The sequence below is a fragment of the Vulpes vulpes genome, chromosome 15 (assembly GCF_048418805.1).
Source record: "Vulpes vulpes isolate BD-2025 chromosome 15, VulVul3, whole genome shotgun sequence".
Classification (NCBI taxonomy): domain Eukaryota; kingdom Metazoa; phylum Chordata; class Mammalia; order Carnivora; family Canidae; genus Vulpes; species Vulpes vulpes.
This window is the reverse complement of record NC_132794.1, coordinates 49,481,752-49,506,378: the sequence shown is the minus strand read 5'-3', so window position 1 is coordinate 49,506,378 and position 24,627 is coordinate 49,481,752. Positions and strand designations below refer to the sequence as shown.

Here is a 24,627-nt window from a genome sequence, read left to right as displayed (position 1 = left end):
CATTGGAGTTAAATTGCTCAGAAGACATAGCTGGGCTGTTAGGAAGCAAAAAAATCAGAGATTGGGCTAAAGAATAACAAGGGGGAAACCTCCCATAAATTAGAGGACCAGGAAAGGTTTCTCTTTCTTTTGTTCTTGCCTTCCATCGTTCTGCCTCCTGCTGCTGGTCTCTGGTATCACCGTCTTAGTAACAGATTTTTAAATCTGAGGCCCAATGGCATATGCTACATTTTCTAAGACATACAATAATACTATGATAAATACAAGAAAATAATTCATGGTAAAAGGACATCAGGCATAAAAACTGTTTCAGATTATTCCCTTGGCAGCCTAGTACGGGCACTATAAATGCAGTAGTGGTCTAAGTGCTCACTCAGCAAGGCAGGCTGCTGCCTCATGAATAGAGACTCCATCTCTCAGGAAGCTTGCAGTTTGCTCTTTGAGAACCACCATTTCCAAAGTCAGGAGAGAAGTACAAAGTCTGCCACTTCTGTTCCTATATGCTGTCTCAATCTGTCTTCCTTTATTCTGTGTATGTGTGTGTGTGTTTAAAGATTTTATTTATTGAGAGAGAGACAGCATGAGTAGGGTGAGGGGCAGAGAGAGAAGCAGACTCCCTGCTGAGCAGGGAGCCTGATGTGGGGCTTGATCCCAGGACCCTGGAATCATGGCCTGAGCTGAAGGCAGATGCTTAACTGACTGAGCTACCCACAGTAGCTGACTCCTCTCTTCTGTTTTCTCTATAACCCTCTAATTTTGACAATTTGGGGAAGTCTAAGCTATAACATAGGTAACTTAAGCCAACAAAAATATAACAAAAAAAATCCCAGGTTTTATAACCAAGCCTTTTCCAGTTCCTTTTATCTTTTTAGTTTCCTTGTCTCCATTTATTATTTTTTTCTTTGGGAATCTTTCAATAAATATCATCAAAAATATTCTCAATGTTTTTAGGGTAACTATTTAAAGGTTCTGCACTCATAATTCCAACATGGACTCCCCATCACCTCCACTACCACCTAGCAATTCTCTGGACACCAGCTGAGTGTCCTATAGTGCAACTCACATTTGACACTATCTACCCAGAGATAGGTGGTATCAAATTCTACAGGTTAAGGACTCACTCTCCAAAGACCGCCCTCTCTACTTCAGATGCCAATTGAAAGTCCTGTCACCTGTACTTCTGACTGACCTGTGACTATAATTGAGAGGTTCCCATAACCTCTTCCATGAGTTTGATTAATTTGCTGGAGTGGCTCACGGAACTTGGGAAACCAGTTTTCTCATTAGATTACTGATTTATTTAATACAAAGGATAGAACTCCAAAACATCCAGATGGAAAAGATGCATAGAGCAAGGTGTGAGAAAAGGGTGTGGAGCCTCCAGGCCCTCTCTGCAGGCAGCACTCTCTCAGCACCTTCATTATGTTTATGAACCGGGAACTCTCCAAACCCCATCTTTTTGGGTTTTTATGGAGACTTCATTATGTAGGCGTGATTGGTTAAATCATTCACTATTGGTGACTGATTCAACTTGTAGCCCCTCTCTTCTTTCCCGAAGGCCACAGGATAGGACTGAAAGTTCCAATTCTCTAATAACATGGTTGGTTCCTCTAGTGACCAGCCCCTATCCACGGGTGCTTTCCAAAAGTCACCTCATTGACTAAAATCCAGTGGTGATGGAAAGGGGCTTGTTATGAATAAGAGAGCCATTTCACCTTTATGGCTCTGAAGTGATTTCAGGACCTGAGGACTATAGATCAAATATTATAACAAAAGATACTCCTATTGTTCTTTTCTCAGGAAATTTCAAGGGTTTGGGGACTGTGAGCCAGAAATTGTGGACAAAGATCAAACATATATAAGAAATATATTTTGATCATGCGATTAACCAAACGTATTTCTTATAAATCACAACACTGCACTCATACATAAGATATTGTGTTAGGTAGTATGATGAACAAGATCAGACATACGCCAGACTCTTGGAGCTTACAGTCTGTGTGAAAGAGAGAAACCAATTAAATAATCAGAAATAACCATAAGTCTACAAATGATAGCTTTTGGCCACCTTCTTGGTGAGATGTTTTCTTCAGTAGACATCTAGAACAGCACATACTTGGTTTTTCTGTCTCACTGGACACTCCTCCTTGGTTTCCTTTAGTGAGTCTTCTTTCCAACTAAAGGTTGGAATGCCTTAGTCCTTTCCTGTTGGACCTCTTTGCTACCTACTCTCCTTAGATGATATCTGGTCCTATGGCTTTAAATACCTATTCATATCTATATGCTGATGACTCTCAAGTTTGTAATATACCCTATTCCTCCCTAACCTCCCTAAAACTTCCAGTATCCCAGTCTTCAAACTCTCTGCTTTACATTTCAATAAATGGCACCACCATTTACCCAATGGCTCAGGACAGAAATCGAAATCATTCTTTATTCTTGGACACTAATAGGATAAGAGAAATGATGGGGAGAGAATGAAGCCATAAGCATAAAATTAAAAATCAGAAACAGTAAAGGGCAGTTTTTGTGAGATCATTATCTAGATCACATCAGAGTTTTGGAATTTAAAGACCTAAAAATGCAGGGTGTTTGGTTGGCTCAGTCTGCAGAGCATGCAACTCTTGATCTTGGGGTTGTGAGTTCAAACTCCATGCTGGATGGAGAGATTACTTAAAAAATTTTTTTTAATAAAGACAAAAAATGAGATATTTGAAATAAACCAAATAAAGAGATTTCTTTGTGATAATTTGTGTTTATATACCCACACCACATACAGTTGAGGAATTTTTCAAACCTGCCCCCAAATTGTAAGAAAGCACAATGAACTTCTATATAACCCTTAATCTAGATATAACAGCTGTTAACACTGCTCAATTATTTAAGCCAAACCAAATAAAAATACTCCTTTTTGACAAAAAAAAATTGATCACATAGATGGTTGAAGCTGAGTACACATCTTCACATGCAACACAAATTACCTTTTGCTAAACCATCAAAAGTATATTTTAGATAAGAAGCTTTACTATGTATCTTATAAAAGCAGACATTCTCCTACATAACTACAAATCAGTACCTCAACTGAGAAAAATCAGTATTAATTCAATATCATCATCCACATATAGTCCTTATTCATATTCCCCTATTTGTACCACCTGTTTTTTTTTTTTTTAATCCTATTACAAAACTAATTTGTGAATCTGGCTGCTTTCTCTTAATAAAATGACAGTGTTTATTGTTAGCTTACTGTAGTCTTTTTCTTTATGGTTTAGCTTCTGACATCCGTGTTTGACAACAGCATCAAAACCTTTGGAGTAATTGAGAGTGACCCTTTTGACTGGGAGAAGACTGGAACTGATGGCTCCCTAACAACCACCACTACTTCTACCACCCCTCAGTTGCACACTCGCTTGACCCCAGCAGCAATTGGGTATGTCCTACACAGATTGTTTAGCAGTGGCTTACTTAGGTGCACTATATTCACAGAAATATCTTTTTATTTCATCCACATTCCTTCAGATGACAGAATGCTGAGATACGAGAAAGCCTATGGATTTCCTTGAATTAACATTGCTTTTACATATGTCTTTTGATCAGATTTACTTTTCAAGGAAAGTATTTGTAGATCATACTTTGAAATGAGAGTTTTGCACTTATATGACTTGTTGATGTCAGATTTACAATGGGTTTTCTTTTCTTTTTTTTTTTGTATATTTTTTTAATTGGAGATTGATTTGCCAACATATAATGTTTGTCTTTCTCCGATTGACTTACTTCACTCAGCATAATACCCTCCAGTTCAATCCACATTGAAGCAAATGATGGGTATTTGTCGTTTCTAATGGCTGAGTAATATTCCATTGTATACATACCACATCTTCTATATCTATTCATCTTTCGATGGACACCAGGCTCCTTCCACAGTTTGGCTATTGTGGACATTGCTGCTAGAAACATTGGGGTGCCGGTGTCCCGGTGTTTTACTGCATCTGTATCTTTGGGGTAAATCCCCAGCAGTGCAATTGCTGGGTCATAGGTCAGTTCTATTTTTAACTCTTTGAGGAACCTCCACACAGTTTTCCAGAGTGACTGCACCAGTTCACATTCCCACCAACAGTGCAAGAGGGTTCCCCTTTCTCCGCATCCTCTCCAACATTTGTTGTTTCCTGCCTTGTTAATTTTCCCCATTCTCACTGGTGTGAGGTGGTATCGCTTTGTGGTTCTCATTTGTATTTCCCTGATGGCAAGGGATGCGGAGCATTTTCTCATGTCCTTGTTCGCCATGTGTATGTCTTCCTCTGTGAAATTTCTGTCATGTCTTTTGCCCATTTCATGATTGGATTGTTTGTTTCTTTACTGTTGAGTTTAATAAGTTCTTTATAGATCTTGGATACTAGCCCTTTATCTGATAGGTCGTCTGCGAATATTTTCTCCCATTCTGTAGGTTGTCTTTTAGTTTTGTTGACTGTTTTCTTTTGCTGTGCAGATGCTTTTAATCTTAAGTCCCAATAGTTCATTTTTGCTTTTGTTTCCCTTGCCTTCATAGATGTATCCTGCAAGAAGTTGCTGTGGCCAAGTTCAAAAAGGGTGTTGCCTGTGTTTTCCTCTAGGATGTTGATGGATTCTTGTCTCACATTTAGATCTTTCATCCATTTTGAGTTTATCTTTGTGTATAGTATAAGAGAATGGTCTAGTTTCATTCCTCTGCATGTGGCTGTCCAATTTTCCCAGGACCATTTATTGAAGAGACTGTCCTTTTTCCAGTAGATAGTCTTTCCTGCTTTGTTGAATATTAGTTGACCATAGAGTTAAGGGCCCATTTCTGGATTCTCTCTTTTGTTCCATTGATCTGTATGTCTGTTTTTGCGCCAGTACCACAGTTTTGATGATCACAGCTTTATAGTACAACTTGAAATCCGGCATTGTGATGTCCCCGGCTCTGGTTTTCTTTTTCAGTATTCCCCTGGCTTTTTGGGGTCTTTTCTGATTCCACACAAATCTTAAGATTATTTGTTCCAACTCTCTGAAGAAAGTCCATGGTATTTTGATAGGGATTGCATTAAATATGTAAATTGCCCTGGGTAGCATTGACATTTTCACACTATTAATTCTTCCAATCCATGAACAAGGAATATTTTTCCATCTCTTTGTGTCTTCCTCAATTTCTTTCAGAAGTGTTCTATAGTTTTTAGGGTATAGATCCTTTACCTCTTTGGTTAGGTTTATTCCTAGGTATCTTATACTTTTGGGTGCAATTGTAAATGGGATTGATTCCTTAATTTCTCTTTCTTCAGTCTCATTGTTAGTGTATAGAAATGCCACTGATTTCTGGGCATTGATTTTGTATCCTGCCACACTGCCGAATTGCTGTATGAGTTCTAGCAATCTTGGGGTGGAGTCTTTTGGGTTTTCTCTGTAGAGTATCATGTCATCGGCTAAGAGGGAGAGTTTGACTTCTTCTTTGCCAATTTGAATGCCTTTAATGTCTTTTTGTTGCCTGATTGCTGAGGCTAGGACTTCTAGTACTATGTTGAATAGCAGTGGTGAGAGTGGACATCCCTGTGGTGTTCCTGACCATAGGGGAAAGGCTCCCAGTGTTTCCCCATTGAGAATGATATTTGCTGTGGGCTTTTTGTAGGTGGCTCTTAAGATGCTGAGGAATGTTCCTCCTATCCCTACACTCTGAAGAGTTTTGATCAGGAATGGATGCTGTATTTTGTCAAATGCTTTCTCTGCATCTATTGAGAGGATCATATGGTTCTTGTTTTTTCTCTTGTTGATATGACCTATCACGTTGATTGCTTTACAAGTGTTGAACCAGCCTTGCATCCGGGGATAAATCCCACTTGGTCATGGTGAATAATCTTCTTAATGTACTGTTGGATCCTATTGGCTAGTATCTTGTTGAGAATTTTTGCATCTGTGTTCATCAGGGATATTGGTCTATAATTCTCCTTTTTGGTGGGGTCTTTGTCTGGTTTTGGAATTAAGATGATGCTGGCCTCATAGAACGAGTTTGGCAGTATTCCATCCCTTACTATCTTTCAGAACAGCTTTAGTAGAATAGGTGTTGTTTCTTCTTTAAACGTTTGATAGAATTCCTCTGGAAAGCCATCTGGGCCTGGATTTTTGTGTCTTGGGAGGTTTTTGATGATTGCTTCAATTTCCTCCCTGGTTTTTGGCCTGTTCAGGTTTTCTGTTTCTTCCTGCTCCAGTTTTGGTAGTTTGTGGTTTTTCAGAAATGCGTCCATTTCTTCTGTATTGCCTAATTTATTGGCGTTTAGCTGCTCATAATATGTTTTTTAAATCCTTTGTATTTCCTTGGCATCGGTTGTGATCTCTCCTTTTTCATTTGTGCTTTTATTAATTTGAGTCTTTTCTCTTTTGTTTTTAATAAGGCTGCCTAATGGTTTACCTATCTTTTAATTCTTTCAAAGAACTAACTCCTGGTGTTGTTGATCTGTTCTACCGTTCTTCTGGTCTCTAGTTCATTGAGTTCGGCTCAAATCTTTATTAACTCTCTTCTTTTGCTGGGTGTAGGTTTTATTTGCTGTTCTTTCTCCAGTTCCTTTAGGTGCAAGGTTAGCTTGTGTATTTGAGTTTTTTCCATTTTTTTGAGGGATGCTTGTGTTGTGATGTATTTCCCCCTTAGGACTGCTTTTGCTGTATCCAAAGATTTTGATCGGCTGTGTCTTCATTCTCATTAGTGTCCATGAATCTTTTTAATCTTCTCTAATTTTCTGGTTGACCCTTTCATCTTTTAGCAGGATGCTCTTTAACCTCCATGTGTTTGAGTTTCTTCCAAATTTCTTCTTGTGATTGAGTTCTAGTTTCAAAGCATTATCGTCTGAAAATATGCAGGGGACAATCCCAATCTTTTGGTATCGGTTCAGACCCGATTTGTGACCCAGTATGTGGTCTGTTCTGGAGAAGGTTCCATGTGCACTTGAGAAGAATGTGTATTCAGTTGCATTTGGATGTAAAGTTTTGTCAATATCTGTGAAATCCATCTGGTCCAGTGTATCATTTAAAGCTATTGTTTCTTTGAAGATGTTGTGCTTAGAATATGTCATTTGCAGAAAGCGCCGTGTTGAAGTCTCCCAGTATTAGTGTTTTATTATCTAACAATGTCTTTACTTTGGTTATTAATTGATTGATATACTTGGCAGATTCCCCCATTAGGGGCATAAATATTCTTGATTTTTAGATGTTCTTGTTGGATAGACCCTTTAAGTATGATACAGTGTCCCTCTTCATCTCTTACTATAGTCTTTGGGATAAACTTTATCTGAGGATGGCTACCCCTGCTTTCTTTTGAGGACCATTTGAATGGTAAATGGTTCTCCAACCTTTCATTTTCAGGCTGGATGTGTCCTTAGGTCTAAAATGAGTCTCTTGTAAATAGCAAATCTTGCTTTTTTATCCAGTCTGAAACCCTGCATCTTTTGATGGGATCATTAAGCCCATTCATGTTAAGAGTTACTAGTGAAAGATAAGAATTTAGTGTCATCATAATACCTATTCAGTCCCTGTTTTTGTGGATTATTTCTTTGGCCTTCCTCTTTCTTTTACAGAGTCCCCCTTAATATTTCTTGCAGAGCTGGTTTGGTGGTCACATATTCTTTCATTTTCTGCCTTTCTTGGAAGCTCTTTATCTTTCTATTCTGAATGAGAAACTTGCTGGATAAAGTATTCTTGGCTGCATGTTCTTCTCATTTAGGACCCTTAAATATATCCTGCCAGCCCTTTCTTGCGTGCCAGGTGTCTGTGGAGAGGTCTGCTGTTAACCTAATACTTCTCCCCATATAAGTTCTCTTGTCTCTTGCTGCTTTAAGGATCTTCTGTTTATCTTTGGAATTTTCAAGTTTCACTATGAAATGTCAGGGTGTTGAACGGTTTTTATTGATTTTAGGGCGGGGGTCTCTTTATCTCCTGGATCTGAATGCCTGTTTCCCTCCCCAAATTAGGGTAGTTCTCAGCTATGATTTGTTCAAAAATGCTTTCTGGTCCTCTGTGCCTTTCTGTGCCCTCTGGAACCCCAATTAAACGTAGATTTTTTCCTTCTGAGGCTGTCATTTATTTCCCTTAACCTTTCCTCATGGTCTTTTAATTGTTTTTCTCTTTTTTCCCCCAGCTTCCTTCCTTGCTGTTAACTTGTCTTCTGTGTCACTCACTCTTTCTTCTACCTCATTGACCCTCGTCGTCGTTAGGTCCTCCAGTTTGGATTGTATCTCATTTAATTGATTTTTAATTTCGGCCTGATTAGATCTAAATTCTGCAGTCATGAAGTCTCTTGAATCCTTTATGCTTTTTTCCAGAGCCATGAGTAGCTTTATAATTGTGCTTCTGAATTGGCTTTCTGACATCGCATTGTAATCCAAATTCTGTAACTCTGTGGGAGAGAGTACTGTTTCTGATTCTTTCTTTTGTGGTGAGTTCTTCTTTCTAGTCATTTTGCTCAGTGCAGAGTAGCTAAAAATGAGTTGTACTGGAGAAAAGAAGGAAAAAAAAAAAAAGAAAAAGACAAAGAAAAAAAAAAAGGAGGGGTATCCTCTGGTTCTATATACTGTAAATCCCTCAACTTCCCCTGAAGCTTTCCAGCACCTCTCAGTCAAGAACTTGCTCTTCCCCTGTCCTTCCAGCTGGTCTTCTGGGGAAGCGGCTGCTGTGTGTGTGCACCTGGGGGAGCTGCCCCACCTCCCACTGGGTGCCGGGCTCAGCAGGAGCTGTTTATCCCATGAGGCCCCTGTTCCCTGGCGGCCCCTCTCTGTCCCAGGCACACGGTGACACAAGGAAGAACAACCACACTAGCGACGGCCAGCTCTCCCAGCCTGGAGTCAGCTCCCACAGTAACTACTGCAGTTTTCCGGTCTACACTGGCCAGGATGCTCCGGGTGTGGTGGTGGGCACTGATCTGCACAGCCTGCGGCTGCCCCAGCTGCTGGAGCATCCTCACTGTCCTGTGCCCTCCCCGCCTCTGTCTGTCCCAGGGGGAGTGCAGGATCCTGGCTCTGTTCCCCTGGTGCCCTGGTATCCCGGGCCTGTGCTGTTGCAATTGTGCTCCCAGGCCAGGGCTCCCAAAGGCAGCAGGGCGCAGCACCCTCCATCAGGAGCTGCCGCCTGAGCTGCTCCCCAAGGCCCCACTGGGCATGCTCCAGCCCTTTACCAAACTTGGCCCCCGGTGTGTGGCATGCTCTTCCCCGGGCTCACTTCCTCTCCTAGGGACCCCGGGAGACTGGAGGCTCCACTGTCCCTCCTGGGCTTCTGCCCCAGTTCCCTGCTAAGTGCATTTCTGTCCAGGAAGAATCCAGCATGGATTTTTAAAGTTCCTGTTTCTCCAGGGCTGGGCTTCCCTGTCCTGGAGGCTCCCACCCTCCCCCTTAGCCCGCCTCCTCATGGGGCCCCTCTCCCACTTGATTCTTTTTTTTTTTTCCCGCCTTCCTACCTTGTTAGAAGAGCAAACGCTTCTCTCTGTAGTGTTCCAGATGTTCTCTATTTTTTTTTTAAGATTTTATTTATTTATTTTTGAGAGACACAGAGATAAATTGAGGCAGAGACACAGGTAGAGGGAGAAGCAGACTCCATGCAGGGAGCCCGAGGTGGGACTCGATCCCTGGTCTCTAGGATCAGGCCCTGGGCTGAAGGTGGTGCTAAACCACTGTGCCACCTGGGATGCCCTGTACTCTCTTTAAATCTCAGGTCAAATTCGTAGTTTTTCAGGATGGTTTGAAAGTTATCTAGGGCAGTTGGTGGGGACAGGTGATTTGGGGACCCTACTGCTCCGCCATATTGCCCCACCCCTCTACAATGGGTTTTCTTCAAAATGAGAAGGAATTGTTTGCATTTACTTCTTTTTTTTTTTTTTAAGTATTTATTTATTTATTTATTTGGCAGTGAGAGAATGAGAGAGCTGGGGTCAGGGTAGAGGGAGAGGAACAGAATCCCACCAGACTCCCCACGGAGCAGTCCCGCACCCTGCGATCATGACCTGAGCCTAAATCAAGAGTCAGACTGTTTTTTTTTTTTTAAGATTTTATCTATTTATTTATTTATTCATGAAAGACACCGAGAGAGAGAGAGAGAGACAGAGAGACAGAGAGACAGAGAGACAGAGAGGCAGAGACACAGACAGAGGGAGAATCAGGTTCCATGCCGGGAGCCCGATGCGGGACTCGATCCCAGGAAGAGTCAGACTCTTAACTGGCTGAGCTACCTAGGCGCCACTGCTTTGCATTTACGTCTAAAGAATATATGGAAAGAATGAGCCACAATTATACCTAGCTGTACTGTGTTTAAGTTTAGTGTGAACAAACCATGTAGCTTCTTCCTCTAAGAAAGTAATTTAACTTAAAAAGTATATTAGAAACAGGTAATGGTGTATTTCCATCATCTTGTGTTGTTTTCTTTTCTTCTCCACATGCACTAAATACAGCTGCTTTTGTTTGTTATTAAATAAATTGGGGGGGATTGTCCTTTTTTTTTGTATTGGTCCATTTTTACTTGCTCTTTTCTTCTCCACATGCACTAAATACAGCTGCTTTTGTTTGTTATTAAATAAATTGGGGGGGATTGTCCTTTTTTTTGTATTGGTCCATTTTTACTTGCTCATTGCTACTTGCTTTAAAATGTTTGACTAACAAAGAAAAAAGTAAATAGGGAAAAATCATCGTGTAAAGGAGGCTAATTGGGACAGCTAATCACTAATCCATTGTTTGATTTTATGTTAAAAGTTGGGACTACTAGAGTTTATTGAATCAGAAAAACTTACATGGACTCATATAACTGGAGATGATATCCTTGATTAGCTAGTCTGAGAGTTCTTAAGTGGCAGATCCTGTCTTAGCTACATTAGAATCACTACAGAGGTTTGTTTAAATGTACTCGCTAAAATAAATACACAAATAAATAAACTATCTTTTATTTTTTTATTTTTTATTTTTTTTAATTTTATTTATTTATGATAGAGAGAGAGAGAGAGAGAGGCAGAGACATAGGCTGAGGGAGAAGCAGGCTCCATGCACTGGGAGCCCGACGTGGGATTCGATCCCGGGTCTCCAGGATCGCGCCCTGGGCCAAAGGCAGGCGCTAAACCGCTGCGCCACCCAGGGATCCCCTTTATCTATCTTTTAAATAACAAATGAATGAGGTGATAATCCTAATACTGACTGAGTGAATCATCTAACTTTAGATAAATTTTAGCAACAGAGCTGGAGCCTGTCTAGAAATTTTGATTCTTGTTTAATTCCTTTGTACTCCTTTTCCTTTGATTGTTGTTAGAAGTAGATGTGTCTCAAATTTGTAGAAATGTAGGTGATAAGGACTTCAGGGTAGCTGAAGTCAGTGAAGACAGTTTTAGTTTCCTCCAAATGTTTTCTCCAAAGAGAAGACAATAATAAAAAAGGAAAAATAAAACTACAGAAAAACCATGTCCTTAACATAATTTGAAGACAAAGGATGCCTAGCCTTAACTCCAAAATAAGAAAAAAGAGAAACCAAAAACCACCAATTCTCTTATGCCTCACTCAACTCTGCCCCAAGGCTCTATAGAAGCAGATCAATAAAAACTGTAAGGAGGAGGAGGAGAATTAGCAGTAGGGCTTATGGATGATCTTAAACCACCACCAGAAAAACTAATTCCATCCTACAAATGTAATTACTAGAAAGTATTCAGGTAGGTAAGATCACAAACAACAGAGAGGTAAAAATAGGCATGATTCAAAACATATAGCTTCTGGAAGAAAGAAGATAAGAGAGAAAGGAGGAATGCCTTTTATCAGTTGAGCAGTGAAGGAAAAAACATATATGTTTGGCTCCAATCAGAAGAGAGAAAGTACTAATTTGAACAGGGGAAGGTGACACAAGGAATTATTAATTATATCATGGAAGTGGAGTAATGTGGGATATACTAGTAGGAAATAGTAGAGAATACAGGGATAGCAAATATAAAGTACAGCTCCTACTGCTAGGGCTGAAATTAAGCATCCAAGGAAGAGCTCTACCAGTCCCGACCCAGGGCTGAGGTCCTGACCTTGTTGGAAAAGGGTATATCCATTGCTCACTGGGTGGCAGGGAAGTTACTCTGATGCCTGGTAAAATTCACTGAAAATCTGCCCTCTGTGCCTTAGTGGAAATCTGCTCTCTGGGATGTCATAGAAAGCTATTTGCTGTTGTGTCTCACCAGAGATACTGTGCCATAAAGCTTCTGGATAAGTGGGGATTGCTCAGGGAGGCTGTTGGTTGCTGCTGTCTTTGTGTTGCAGGAGACAGGTGTTAAAGGTGTTGGGATATGGCAGGATCCTTGTCCTAGGGAGAGTCACACATGCTGGAGAAACTTTCCAAGCTGCTCACTGGAACTCAGAGTGTAATGCTTTCCTGCTGCAGTGTCTCTTCAGTTTCCCTTTACTGACAAAGCTTCAGTGCTAGCTGGCAAAGGAAAATACGGAAAAGGCTCAGATCTCCTTTCACAGAACTGGCAAAAAGGATCAATTTCAAACTGATGGCAGTACATCAATAATCACAGAAGGGCAAAAGGAGAAATTAACATTTAGCTGCCTATAAAAAGGAAAACTGTAAAATCAGAGAATACTGTCTCTGACCATAAAAACAAATAAAAATCCTCTAATTTGTTTGGACTTTGCTATATTGATACAAGAGGGTACTAATTAAACTGCAAATCTCATGAAATACTGTAATGCCACAAAAATGAACAAGAAAAATATTTCAAAGATCCATAAAGTGTTACTGAAAAAAATCAGAAGAGAAAATCTAACTCATACCAAGGAAATTTCCTCTTAGAGAAGCAGCCATGAAGGAGAAGAAAAGTATAAAATAAAACCCCAAATGGAAGTAAATATACTTCTGCATTTGAAGATAGGGATACCCACCTTGAATCAGAAATTTAAAAACGAAGAACAGAAATAGACCACAAAGGAGAGAAGTGTGAGAGAAAAAAGAAAAGGAGAAAAAAGAGAGAGAGGAAGAAATGAGAGTTGATTGAAGTCGGGAAAGAAATGGAAGAAAAAGATGTCTTAGAAGTGAAGAAATTATAAAGTGTACAAAGGAGAATAGACTCAAATGGAAATTTAATAGAGGGTACTGAATAAAGTTGGAGAAATATCCCTAAGAAAATGAAAATAAAATAAATCATTTAAAAGGGTTAGAGAGGGGCACCTGGGTGGCTTAGTCTATTAAATGTCTGACTCTTGATTTTGGCTCAGGTCATGATCTCAGGGTGGTGAGATTGAGCCCCATGTCCACCTCTGCACTTAGTGTGGAATCTACTGAAGATTCTCTCTCTGTCTCTGCCCCTCTCCCACCCTACACCCCCAAAATTTAAAGGATTAGAGATAAAGTAGTACAAATGGAATTTGGATAGGTAGCACTCATTAGAGTCCCTGAAGGAGGAAAACAAGACAATACTAGTGAAAACCAAGAAACTCAGTGGCAAGATGAGATAAGAAAATGAGACAAAGAGCATTTTAAATGTGTATGTCCAAACTACACCATTAGAACAAACAGGCAAACAGAAAAGGAAAGAAAAAAAGTCTAGAAGTGACAGGGCAAAGAAGATCCATCTTGTAGAGAAAGAAATACAGCAAAGATAGCAGAATACATATAATTATCAAATACTGTGACAGAGTTGAGACCAGACATATTCATAGCAATAAATATGCAGGGCTTAACTGATCTATGAAAAATATTTTAAATTTGGCTTAGTTACATACATATGCTATATACAAGAGATGTGCTTAAAAAAATATTTTAGTAAGGGATGAACAAAGATATACTAGAAAAATGGGAGCCATAGAAAAGAATAATGATCCTGATATCAAATAAGTAGAATTCAAGCCAAAACAAAACAAAACAAAAGTTACAAAGATGGAAGGATGCTATTTAATGCTAAATGTTGCAGTTCATAAGTGGGACATAGTACAGTGTTTGTTAATATTTAGTCCCCAGAATTCCATCAGTCACTTTTAGGAAGCAACAACTACAGGAGGTTCAGGGAGGAATAGCTAGAAACACATGAGTAATTGGAGATCTTAATGTGTAATTCAGTATAAGACCGATCAAGCAAACAAAGAATAAGAAATAGACAAAAAATATAATCAGTAAGATAGATGTTTTGCATTTTTTTTAAATTCTGCACCCTGATAATATAGAGCTTGTGCCTTCTCCTCAAGTGCCCTAGAACATTAATAAAAATTGATCAGTTCTTAGGTCACCAAGAAAGCATACAAGTAGTTCCATTAAGCAGAAGTATTGTACTATCTGACCACACTGCAATAGAACTAGAAATTTCCAAAAACAAAAATGTCAAAGACATTTCCTCCTGGAAACTTAGAGACCTATCAAACTACTCTCTCTCTCTCTCTCTCTCTCTCTCTCTCTCTCTCTCTCTGTTTTTTTTTTTTTTCAAGATTTTATTTATTTATTCATGAGAGAGAGAGAGAGAGGCAGAAACACAGGCAGAGAGAGAAGCAGGCTGCATGTAGGGAGCCAGATGTGGGACTTAATCCTGGGTCTCCAAGATCATACCCTGAGCCAAAGACTGACGCTCCACTGCTGAGCCACCCAGATGCCCCTGAAACTATTCTGTTTCACATTTATTTATTTTTTATTTTTTTATTTATTTATGATAGTCACAGAGAGAGAGAGAGAGAGGCAGAGACACAGGCAGAGGGAGAAGCAGGCTCCATGCACCGGGAGCCCGATGTGGGATTCGATCCTGGGTCTCCAGGATCGCGCCCCGGGCCAAAGGCAGGCGCCAAACCGATGCGCCACCCAGGGATCCCTCTGTTTCACATTTAAAGCTGAGATTAGAGGGAGATTTATGATATTAACAAAGGAGCTACATGATATCATATGTCCTATCACTGATGGTATTAATGTTGCTAATCTGGTTAAGGTGATATTAGCCTGAAAAGTATCAGGGCCCATAAGCCTACCATTTAAGAAGTGAGTGAATCTGCTGACCTCTGAATTAAGATACTGATTCTTCAGGGATGCCTGGGTGGCTCAGTGTTTGAGCATCTGCTTCCTACTCTGGGCGTGGTCCCAGAGTTCTGGGATCCAGTCCCACATCGGGCTCCCTGCTGCAGGAAGCCTGCTTCTCCCTCTGCCTATGTCTCTGCCTCTCTCTGTCTTCTCTCATGAATAAGTAAATAAAATCTTTAAAAAAATAAAATACTGACTCTTCAGCAATCCTTATCTGTCAAGGCCAGATAAATATCTGTGGGCTCTGCTCTGTCACCACTACCACTGCCTTTCTAGTGCTAAAGCAGCCACAGACAGTATGTAAATGAATGAGCATGACTGCACCATGCCACTTGATTTACAAAAATAGGTCAGCAGGTTAGATTGGGCCCACAGCCCTAGTTGGCCTACCTTGCTTTAGAATATGGGGAAGGGAGTGTGAAAAGGATGTCCATTCTTACTACTTTTCTTGACATCTCTCCAATTCTTCCAAACGTGTCCCTACTTTTTCCCCTTAATCTGCTTCTGTAATTTATACCTTACCTGCAAACACCCAATACAGACCATGTGCTAATAATACTCTCACATATACTTTTATACTTGTTGGACTCCTGAATGTAGTATAATTTTCCTGGGAAGGAATTTCTTTCTTTCCATATCTCAAACTACAGATTTGGATCAGAGTTTATAGGAGGAGGAAGAAAATAGTAATTATGTAAGGAGTAACAAAAGGGGAATAAATGCAGAGAGAAACCTGAGTCATGTGGAAGATAGCCTGTGTGGAGATGTGAGAGCCCCTTGAAGTGCGTGGAATCAGCCCGCAGCATATGAAAGAGGGAAACTAGGATAGAGTAAAAATAGCAGTTCCTAGGTGGAAGTGTGCTTTGTTTCCTTAGGAGTGGAGGAGGAAATGCCAAGGAATTGAGGTAGTTGGAAAGAAGCAGAATAGTAGCAAGGCATAGGGAAAAAAGAATTTGGAAGACTACTGATTAATATGGGGAAAAAATGTGGGACTAGCAGACTGACCTTCCTGAGTTCAAATATTGACTCTTTTGCCATTCCCTTTCCTCTGGAATAGAGGGAATTCTTTCAATAAACATTTACATTACCATGTACCATGTATATGTTAGTGTCCATTGTAATGCCTTGCATCAATCAATGAAGTATATTGAACTTCTATCTGAAAAATTTTTCAGAGCTCCTCACGGGCTCTCACATCTTCCCTGCATTGGGCTCTCTTCCACATGACTCAGGTTTCTCTCTGCATTTATTCCCCCATTTTTATTTCTTACATAATTACTATTTTCTTCCTTCTCCTATAACTTATCCAGACCTGAAGTTGGAGATAAGGAAAGAAAGAAATTCCTTCCTAGAAAAATTGTACCACATTCAGGAGCATGAGTACAAAAGTATATGTGAGAGTATTATTTATGTACTTTATTTACTTTTGAACTTCAGTTACCTTTATAATAATTCCTTTCATATTAACTATTTTAGGCCAAACTGCCTTTTCTTTTCTTTCTCTCTCTCTTTCTCTGTTCTTTTTTCTTTTTTTTTTCAAACTAGCTTTGCAGTATGTTCCCAGTGTCAGAACTATAAGAATTGTCTTACAGGGCTATAAGGTTTGTCCTGGGAGCTATTATCAGTGTTTTTCTAAATTATATAACATGTTGATAAGAGATTCATCTTCTGCTGTTGATCTCAGTAAGAGTGATAGTAGCAAAGGTCATCATCTGGCAGAACAAGTCCCTGAAAAATGACTGATTTTTGTTCCCACAGCATGACATATTGATGACATCTAGGCCAGGGTGTAGCTGTTACTCTTGGAGTGGTTCACTGAGAAGATGCCTGTTTTACCACTCATCATAATTGTGTATATTAGTATAATCTACTGAAAACTTTTTTTTTTTCTGCTTTTAGACATTCCAGGTCACTTCTAAGAAAAGATTTTACTGTGTGGTAAATATTGTGTTCAGTCAGCAATATTCAGAAACAAAACAAACTAGTATGCAAAGTAGAGTTACAGAACATTAGAGCTGACAGGGTTCCTGATCACTCAATGAGTGATAACTGAGAACTACAAGAAGCTCCTCATGGGCTACAGGTCTAAGGGAGAGATGACCAGTAATGTAAATAGGACGTGAAACTACTTTGAAAGAAATATATCGACTTGTGTCAATGTTTTTTATTTTGTTCCTGGTCAGTTCATGCAGAACTGTATGAACTGTATAATTACAGTATTTCTAGTTTTCCCCAGAGGGCAAGAATTTCCTTTCTTCTATGTCCCTTGAGCCTTGCATATTGTAAGTGCTTGGTAAAAAGTCTGTAAATGAAGAAACAAATATATATATTACACTATTAAAAAATATAACTGATCTCATACCAGTTTATGTCATTATAATACTTGACATTTTTCTGTTTATAGTTTTTGTTACTCTCTCAGCAAAAAAAATGGATAAAGAGTAGAAAATATTAAAATTGATAAAGACTTATTAGAAAATAGACCAAATATTTCTAACTTCTAAAGTGATTCTTAAGGGATACCTGGGTAGCTCAGCGGTTGAGCATATGCCTTTGGCTCAGGTGTGATCCCGATCCCAGGATCGAGTCCCACATCAGGCTCCCTGTGAGGAGCCTGCTTCTCCCTCTGTCTATGTCTCTGCCTTTCTCTCTATGCCTCTCATGAATAAATAAAATCTTAAAAAAAATAAAGTGATTCTTAAATCAATAAGTTATTATATTAAAATTTGTATCTTTCGATCAGCCTAAAAATTTTCCTAATCAAAAACAGAAGTTTTGGAGAGTCAGGGTGGCTTAGTCAGTGAAACATCTAACTCTTGATTTCTTGGCTCAGGTCTTTGAGCCCTGCATTGGGTTCCATGCTGAATGAGGAGCCTGCTTAAGATTCTCTTTCTCCCTTTCCACTGCCCTTCCCCTGCTCAAAAAAAAAAAAAAAAAAAAAAAAGTTTTATTTTGTAGAATTGGCTTGGCCTAAGTTTCTGAGGTTTTATTTTTGTTTTGCTTTACTCTTTTAGTTATGTATAAACGTCATCATTTAAGTTCAGAAACAAAATGTAGGGTAGTCTCATAGTAATTTTGATTCTGGTGTTTTTAAGTTCTACCTTTTTTTCACTCCACATTTTTAGAATTGCCAATGCCACTCCCATCCCAGGAGACTTGCTTCGGGAAAATACAGATGAAGTGTTTCCAGATGAACAGCTTAGTGATGGAGAGAATGGCATCCCTGTTGGTGTGTCACCAGATAAATTGCCTGGATCTTTGGGACACCCACGTCCCCAGGAGAAGGATGTCTGGGAAGAGATGGATGCCAACAGGAATAAAATAAAGCTTGGGATTTGTAAGGTATGTATTTCTTGCATAGAAAAGGTATCTTTCCTAAGTGCTTAATATTTTTCTTCTGTTGCTATGGCAAAGTACCAAGATTCTTAATTTTGAATGAGGAATAGAACATTTTATTGGCTAATTTTGCCCATAGCATTCAGATATACACACTAAGCATTAACGTTCATCTTGTATTTTGTGGAAAAGGTGAAAGCATTAAAAAAAATAACACTAATACTATAAGAAGAGACATCTCTAGATCAGAAGTTAATAATCTTTCTAAAAAATGTGACAAAACTCTGGGCCCTTTCTTTAGTATAGACCTGTGGAACTAGGAGTACCCATCCTGAGAATTGTCTCAAGTAGAGTTGGGGAAGTGAAGGTTAGAATTGGAAAGCATTGAACTGATCATGAGCTGACAAAGGATGTTGAATCATTGACATGATTTTTTCTTCCTTAGGATTGTAAGCAGGACCACTTGTAAGTATGGGGAGAGATACAGATTTCTGAATTAAATGATTAATTTTTAGTAATCTTGGGCAGATTATCCCCAAATTTCTTTTTGATCTTACTGTCCTTGTCATTTCAATCTTCACAGAAGATAAGATGAAAATAAATGGGAATGGAGGGGCAATGAATTATGAACCAGTTAGGTTTTGGTGCTTTTTATGATTTTATAAAGGTTTAGTTGGGATGGAAGTTAAATTTATAGGTGTAAAATGAGACTTTGGGCTCATACTTGTTAACGTGACTGATAGAAAGTTGGCTAGTCATGCTTTATGAAATATATCTTGAAGAGACTCATCACTTCTGAAGAGCTTGGCTTGTCTTCAGACAAGATATATACTATATTGTTGAACTTAATAATTAAAAAAATTAACAGTATACACATCCAGTCATAGGAGTCACTTTGTAAAAACAGTCTCTGCCTAGATGTGACATGCTACACTATGGTCTGACTGTTGAAAAAGCTGTATATGGAACCTTCTAACACTGTTGGTGGGAATGCAAACTGTGCAGCCACTCTAGAAAACAATATGGACGTTCCCCAAAAAGTTAAAAATAGAACTGCCCTATGACCCAGTAATTGCACTAATAGGTATTTATCCAGAGGATACAAAAATAGTGATTCAAAGGGGTACATGCACCCCAATGTTTATAGCAGCAATATCCACAATAGCCAAAAACTATGGAAAGAGCCCATGTCATCAAGAAATGAATGGATAAAGAAGAGGTAGTATGTAACACACACACACACACACACACACACACGGGATTATTACTCAGCCATCAAAAAAAAAAAAAAAGAAATCTTGCCATTTGCAACAGTGTGCATGGAACTAGAGGGGTATTATGCTAAGCAAAATAAATCAGTTAGAGAAAGACAAATACCAGATGCTTTCACTCTTATGTGGAATTTAAGAAACAAAACAGATGAACATACGGGAAGGAAGGAAAAATAAAATAAGATAAAAACAGAGAGGAAGGCAAACAATAGATTCTTTTTTTTTTTTTTTTTTTTATTTATTTATTCATGATAGAGAGAGAGAGAGAGAGGCAGAGACACAGGCAGAGGGAAAAGCAGGCTCCACGCAGGGAGCCCGACGCAGGACTTGATCCCAGGACTCCAGGATCGCGCCCTGGGCCAAAGGCAGGTGCTAAACTGCTGAGCCATCCAGGGATCCCCCAGAAGATTCTTAATTATAAGAAACCAACTGAGGGTTGTTGGAGGGGAAGTGGGATGAGGTAATTGGGTGATGGGCATTAAGGAGGGCACTTGTTTTGATGAGCATTGCATGTTATATATAATTGCTGAATCACTGAATTCTACCCCTGAAACTAACAATAAACTACTATATGTTAACTAAATTGAACTTAAATAAAAAATTTTTAAAAATCAACTATTAAAAAAGAAAAAACCCTATCTGGACTAATATTAGTCAGGAATAAGTAGTGAAAAGTAGTCAGGGAGTCAGTGTCAGGTTTTTATAATGTCAACTGTGGCTGTCTTTATCACATCAGAAGTAAAACCTGTTCTTATAGTAAAAAAATCTCTAGTGATATTCTCAGTTGCCAGCCCACACGGGTATCTGTGCGTATGAGAGTGTGAAATGGCACTTGACATAGAGCTGACTTATTTGTTACTATCTTTTACCCATCACCACTATTTAATCTGTATTTAGTTTTCTTCTATTTTTTAATTCCTTCCTTTTCACAAACATTACTCAAATTAGATTATTACTATGAGTTTTTTGTTTTGTTTTTGAGAAGGAGAGAGGGGGTTGGGGAATGGTATAGGGGAAGGGAGAGAGAAAATCTTAAGCAGGTTCCATGCTCTGTGTAGAGCCCGACATGTGGCCTGATCTCACGCCTCTGAGATCATGACCTGAGCCATAACCAAGAGTCAGATGCTTACTTAAGCCACCCAGCTGCCCTCGTATTGTTCTTTTATATCGGTAATGTTTGTGTGGATTTTTCAAAGATGTTTACCATTTCCTTGCATTTTTGGAAGTCCTGGACTTGCTGTGTTTCTTCGTGAAGTATTTCCATTAGAAGTTCCCTTAGTTGAGGTCTTTTGGGAGCACTCTTAAATTTTACTTAGACATATATGTATTTATTTTAGCCTCACTCTCTCAAGAGAGTTTATGCTAGATTCTACATTTTTGACTGACATTTTTCCTCTGAGTTCAATGATTGGTATTCAAAAGTCTGTTACTCCTATTAATTTTTTTTTCTTTCAGATAATCCATTGCCCTCCATCTTTGCTCCCTAGCTGCCTTTTTTTTTTTTTTTTTTTTCCTAGCTGCTTTTTAACTTTACTCTTTGTCTTTGGTGTTCTACATTTTAACTACGGTGTGTGTAGGCTTCTATTTCTTTTTATTTATCCTGCTTGGGATATCTTATGTTTCCTGAATCTTTGAATCATAGTTTTGTGTCATTTCTGCCAGATGTCCAGTACTTCCCTATCAAACTAATTCCACTGATTCATTCTTTTTGTCCTCTCATCCTGAACTTTAAGTAAACATATGCTTTCTCATTCTCCTATATAATCTCTTAATTTTTTCTTCTCCTTGCTGTGCTTCATTCTAGGTGATTTCTTTTGCTATGTTTTCTAGTTCACTGTTTAATAACAGGCTTTTTCTGGGTAATAAGTTTAATATATCTTTGGGAATTTCTTATTTTTAAAGATATATTTATTTGAGAGAGATAAGAGAGGACAGGCAGAGTGAGAGAGAGAGAAAAAAAAACCTAAGCAGACTCCATGCTGAGCGCAGAACCCAATTTGGGGCTTAATCTCACGACCTGAGCTAAAACCAGGAGTCAGCTACTTAACTGACTGTGCCACCCAGGCCCCCTTCATGTCTTAGGGAGTTTTAAATGTTTATTATTATTATTTCTGCTCTTAGTCATGGTGGCATCCCTTCCTGTATGTCTGAGTATCTTTAGTGTTTTACTCATTCATTAGTAATTAATGGTAGTCCTCTAGACCTAAATTAGGGATTGGGGAAGCCTTCCTTCAGAGAATATTGTATTTTGCTTCTGTTGGTAGCCAGAGAACAATTGGGCATCTTCCTGAGAGTCTAATCAAAATAGACATACCAGGCTTCCCTCTCTCACCCTACTACTGGGGTCAGTTTCATTTCCCTGGTAAGTGTACTGCTCTGGGCATTTGTCCTTAGGCAGCCCCACCGCTCAGAGCTGCATCATATTTAACTTCCTTCTGCTCTTCCCAGCTCCTTATTGTCCTAGTTCCAGGTTTTCCTGTTTTTGTTTGGTTTTTCACTTGTTTTTTAGAGAGGGTGGGTATTCAGATTTGGTGACCCATCCTACTTGTTGTGAGACCACTTGTGTCTCAAAGAAAATGGCCTTTCCAGGTTTTATTTTTAGTTTAGTGGAACAGAGTTCTCCAAACATCTCATTAGACATAATATAAAAAGTCAAGGTGGGTAAACATTTTTAGACTATTTATCTTTGTACCATAAATATAAAAACCAAATAATACTAAAACGAGAATAAATTAAGAAAACTCATTTTATGAAGGGTTATAGACATGTAATGATATCAGTTATCCAAAAATCCTGATTTCTGAAAAAACTGTCCAAGCATTTGCTTATGTTATTTTGAAATACTTCAATGATTGCTATACATATAGTCATCTGAATGTTTTTCATGGTTTTCTTTAATATTTTCTCCAGGCTGCTACTGAAGAAGAGAATAGCCACGGTCAAGTAAATGGTATTCTGAATGCTCCAAGCCTTGGTTCACCAATCCGTGTCCGCTCAGAGATTACTCAGCCAGATAGAGATGTTCCATTGGTGCGGAAGTTACGTTCCATCCACAGCTTTGAGCTGGAAAAACGTCTGACACTGGAGCCAAAGCCAGATACTGACAAGTTTCTTGAGACCTGGTATAAAATAGTTTTTCTTTTTTGTTAAAGCTACTAAGATAATATAATAACCATCATCATCATAATTAATAATTTCTATTACATAGTCTTTGAAATAAGAATTTTTTGCATTTTTGGGCAGCCCCAGTGGCTCAGCGGTTTAGCGCTGCCTTCAGCTCAGGGCCTGGTCCTGCAGACCCAGGATCGAGTCCCACGTCAGGCTCCCTGCATGGAGCCTGCTTCTCCCTCTTCCTGTGTCTCTGCCTCTCGCTCTCTATGTCTCTCAAGAATAAATAAATAAAATCTTTAAAAAAAAAGAATTTTTTGCATTTTCGTGGTACTGATTTGATTAAATTCTTATCTCCATCTGTGTTTTTAATTATCGTGATTCTTAACATGAATTGTCTTATAATGTTATAAGATAACCTTTGGCTTTGGGAGCTTAGCAGTGGGAGTTGGTAGCTTCATGAGTTACCAGGTACAAGTTAAATGAACATTTTGAACTTCTTTTGTTTATAAGGGATCTCTTTTATTGGAATGAGAAGATGCAGTGTAGGGTTAGAGAGTGCATTATAAAGAAGGTATTATAGAAAGGAAGGGGAGTATGTGAATGAGGGAAACCAGTAATTTATACACAAGGGGCAGGCAGTTCAATTCATTTTAATGTAGGACTTCTAAGAGTGAGTACTGTAGGAAAAATAGACATGAATAAGTATATCATTCTTCCTAGAAAGAAGGGAAGGTGAAACTTTGGAGAACTATATATAGTTCTCCAAAGGTTATAGGTTATAACTATAGTTAATGTTTGTAAGTCCCATTATTCCCAAATTTTGATAACAGAAGACAGAAATGGAACTTTAAAAAGAATTTGGGATATATTTATGAATTATAGAAGGCTGCAGTAATATTCAGAACTGAGTGACTAATGATAGGCACGGTGGCTGCTATTGGCAATGAAATGTTAGGTTAGAAGGAACATGTATTTGACTAACATAGTAGTTACTATGTCCAAAGAATTCAGATTAATCTAATCTAGCTTCTATTTTTTTTATAGTGTTTCATATATGTGTATTTTTCCTTACATAGTAATTATTCAGCCACATAGCTACATGATAGAAGCTTGTGTCTATACATTGATATGATCAAAAGGATGGATTGGAGTTGGGGCAGTGCTTAAACATTTTGAGTTGTGCTAAGATTAGGGATAAATACGTAAATGCAACAGGGATGAAAGCTTAGTTTGGTAAAGAATTAGTTTAATAAAAGAATGAAACCAAAAAGAGAGTCCATGCTGAGGAAAGGGCTGAGAAGTAAGACAGCATTGAGAAAACAGAGTAATCTAAGGAAATGAACTCAGGCCAGAACCTAGAATGGATAGGAAACAGTTGAAGCAATGAGAGCACCCAACTGCAAACTTGGAAGGGAGAAAACATACTGCTTAAACTGTTTCCCTGAAGTTGAGATCAGTTCCTAGAAGCCAATGCAGCCAAATGGTTACACCATTGCCTGCCCCTCAGCCAGCAGAGAGATTTGTATACAGTGTCAGTTGCCTTTTCATCCACCCAAACGATATTCCTTGTGTCATCCCCATCGCCACCCAGTACCACCGTGTGCACTGCTGCTACATAGTGGGCTGGGCATGCTTGAGAAGGTGTAATAGCTAGCGGTGCCTTTGGAGTTTACTTGGAGTGTACATTTACATATGTCTGTGAAAACAAAACACATGAAGTATTTGCCTAGCTTCTCATTTCCTTTCCTATACTAGCTTCTTCATTTCCTTTTATAGGGCTTCTGGTGAGGCAAAATCCCCTTAGCTAAGTTCTGCCTCAGTCCCTCAGAGAGAGCAGAGGGCAGTGTGATTGAATTTGTAAAGAGAAGGTGAAAGAGATCACATAAGTCAGCCTGAGTAGACTGCCCTGCAG

The 24,627-nt window shown here is 38.9% G+C and overlaps 1 protein-coding gene across 3 annotated transcripts in view; it reads left to right on the top strand.

Annotated features, from left to right (window-relative positions):
• Positions 1–24,627, top strand: part of TTBK2 (tau tubulin kinase 2) — a 181,525-nt gene that overhangs the window by 134,020 nt on the left and 22,878 nt on the right. For all 3 annotated transcript variants that reach the window (XM_072740624.1, XM_072740626.1, XM_072740625.1), the window contains 3 exons: positions 3,273–3,430; positions 18,123–18,339; positions 22,515–22,726. In XM_072740624.1, the coding sequence (XP_072596725.1) occupies positions 3,273–3,430; positions 18,123–18,339; positions 22,515–22,726 (587 nt within the window). The remainder of the gene's footprint in view (positions 1–3,272; positions 3,431–18,122; positions 18,340–22,514; positions 22,727–24,627) is intronic.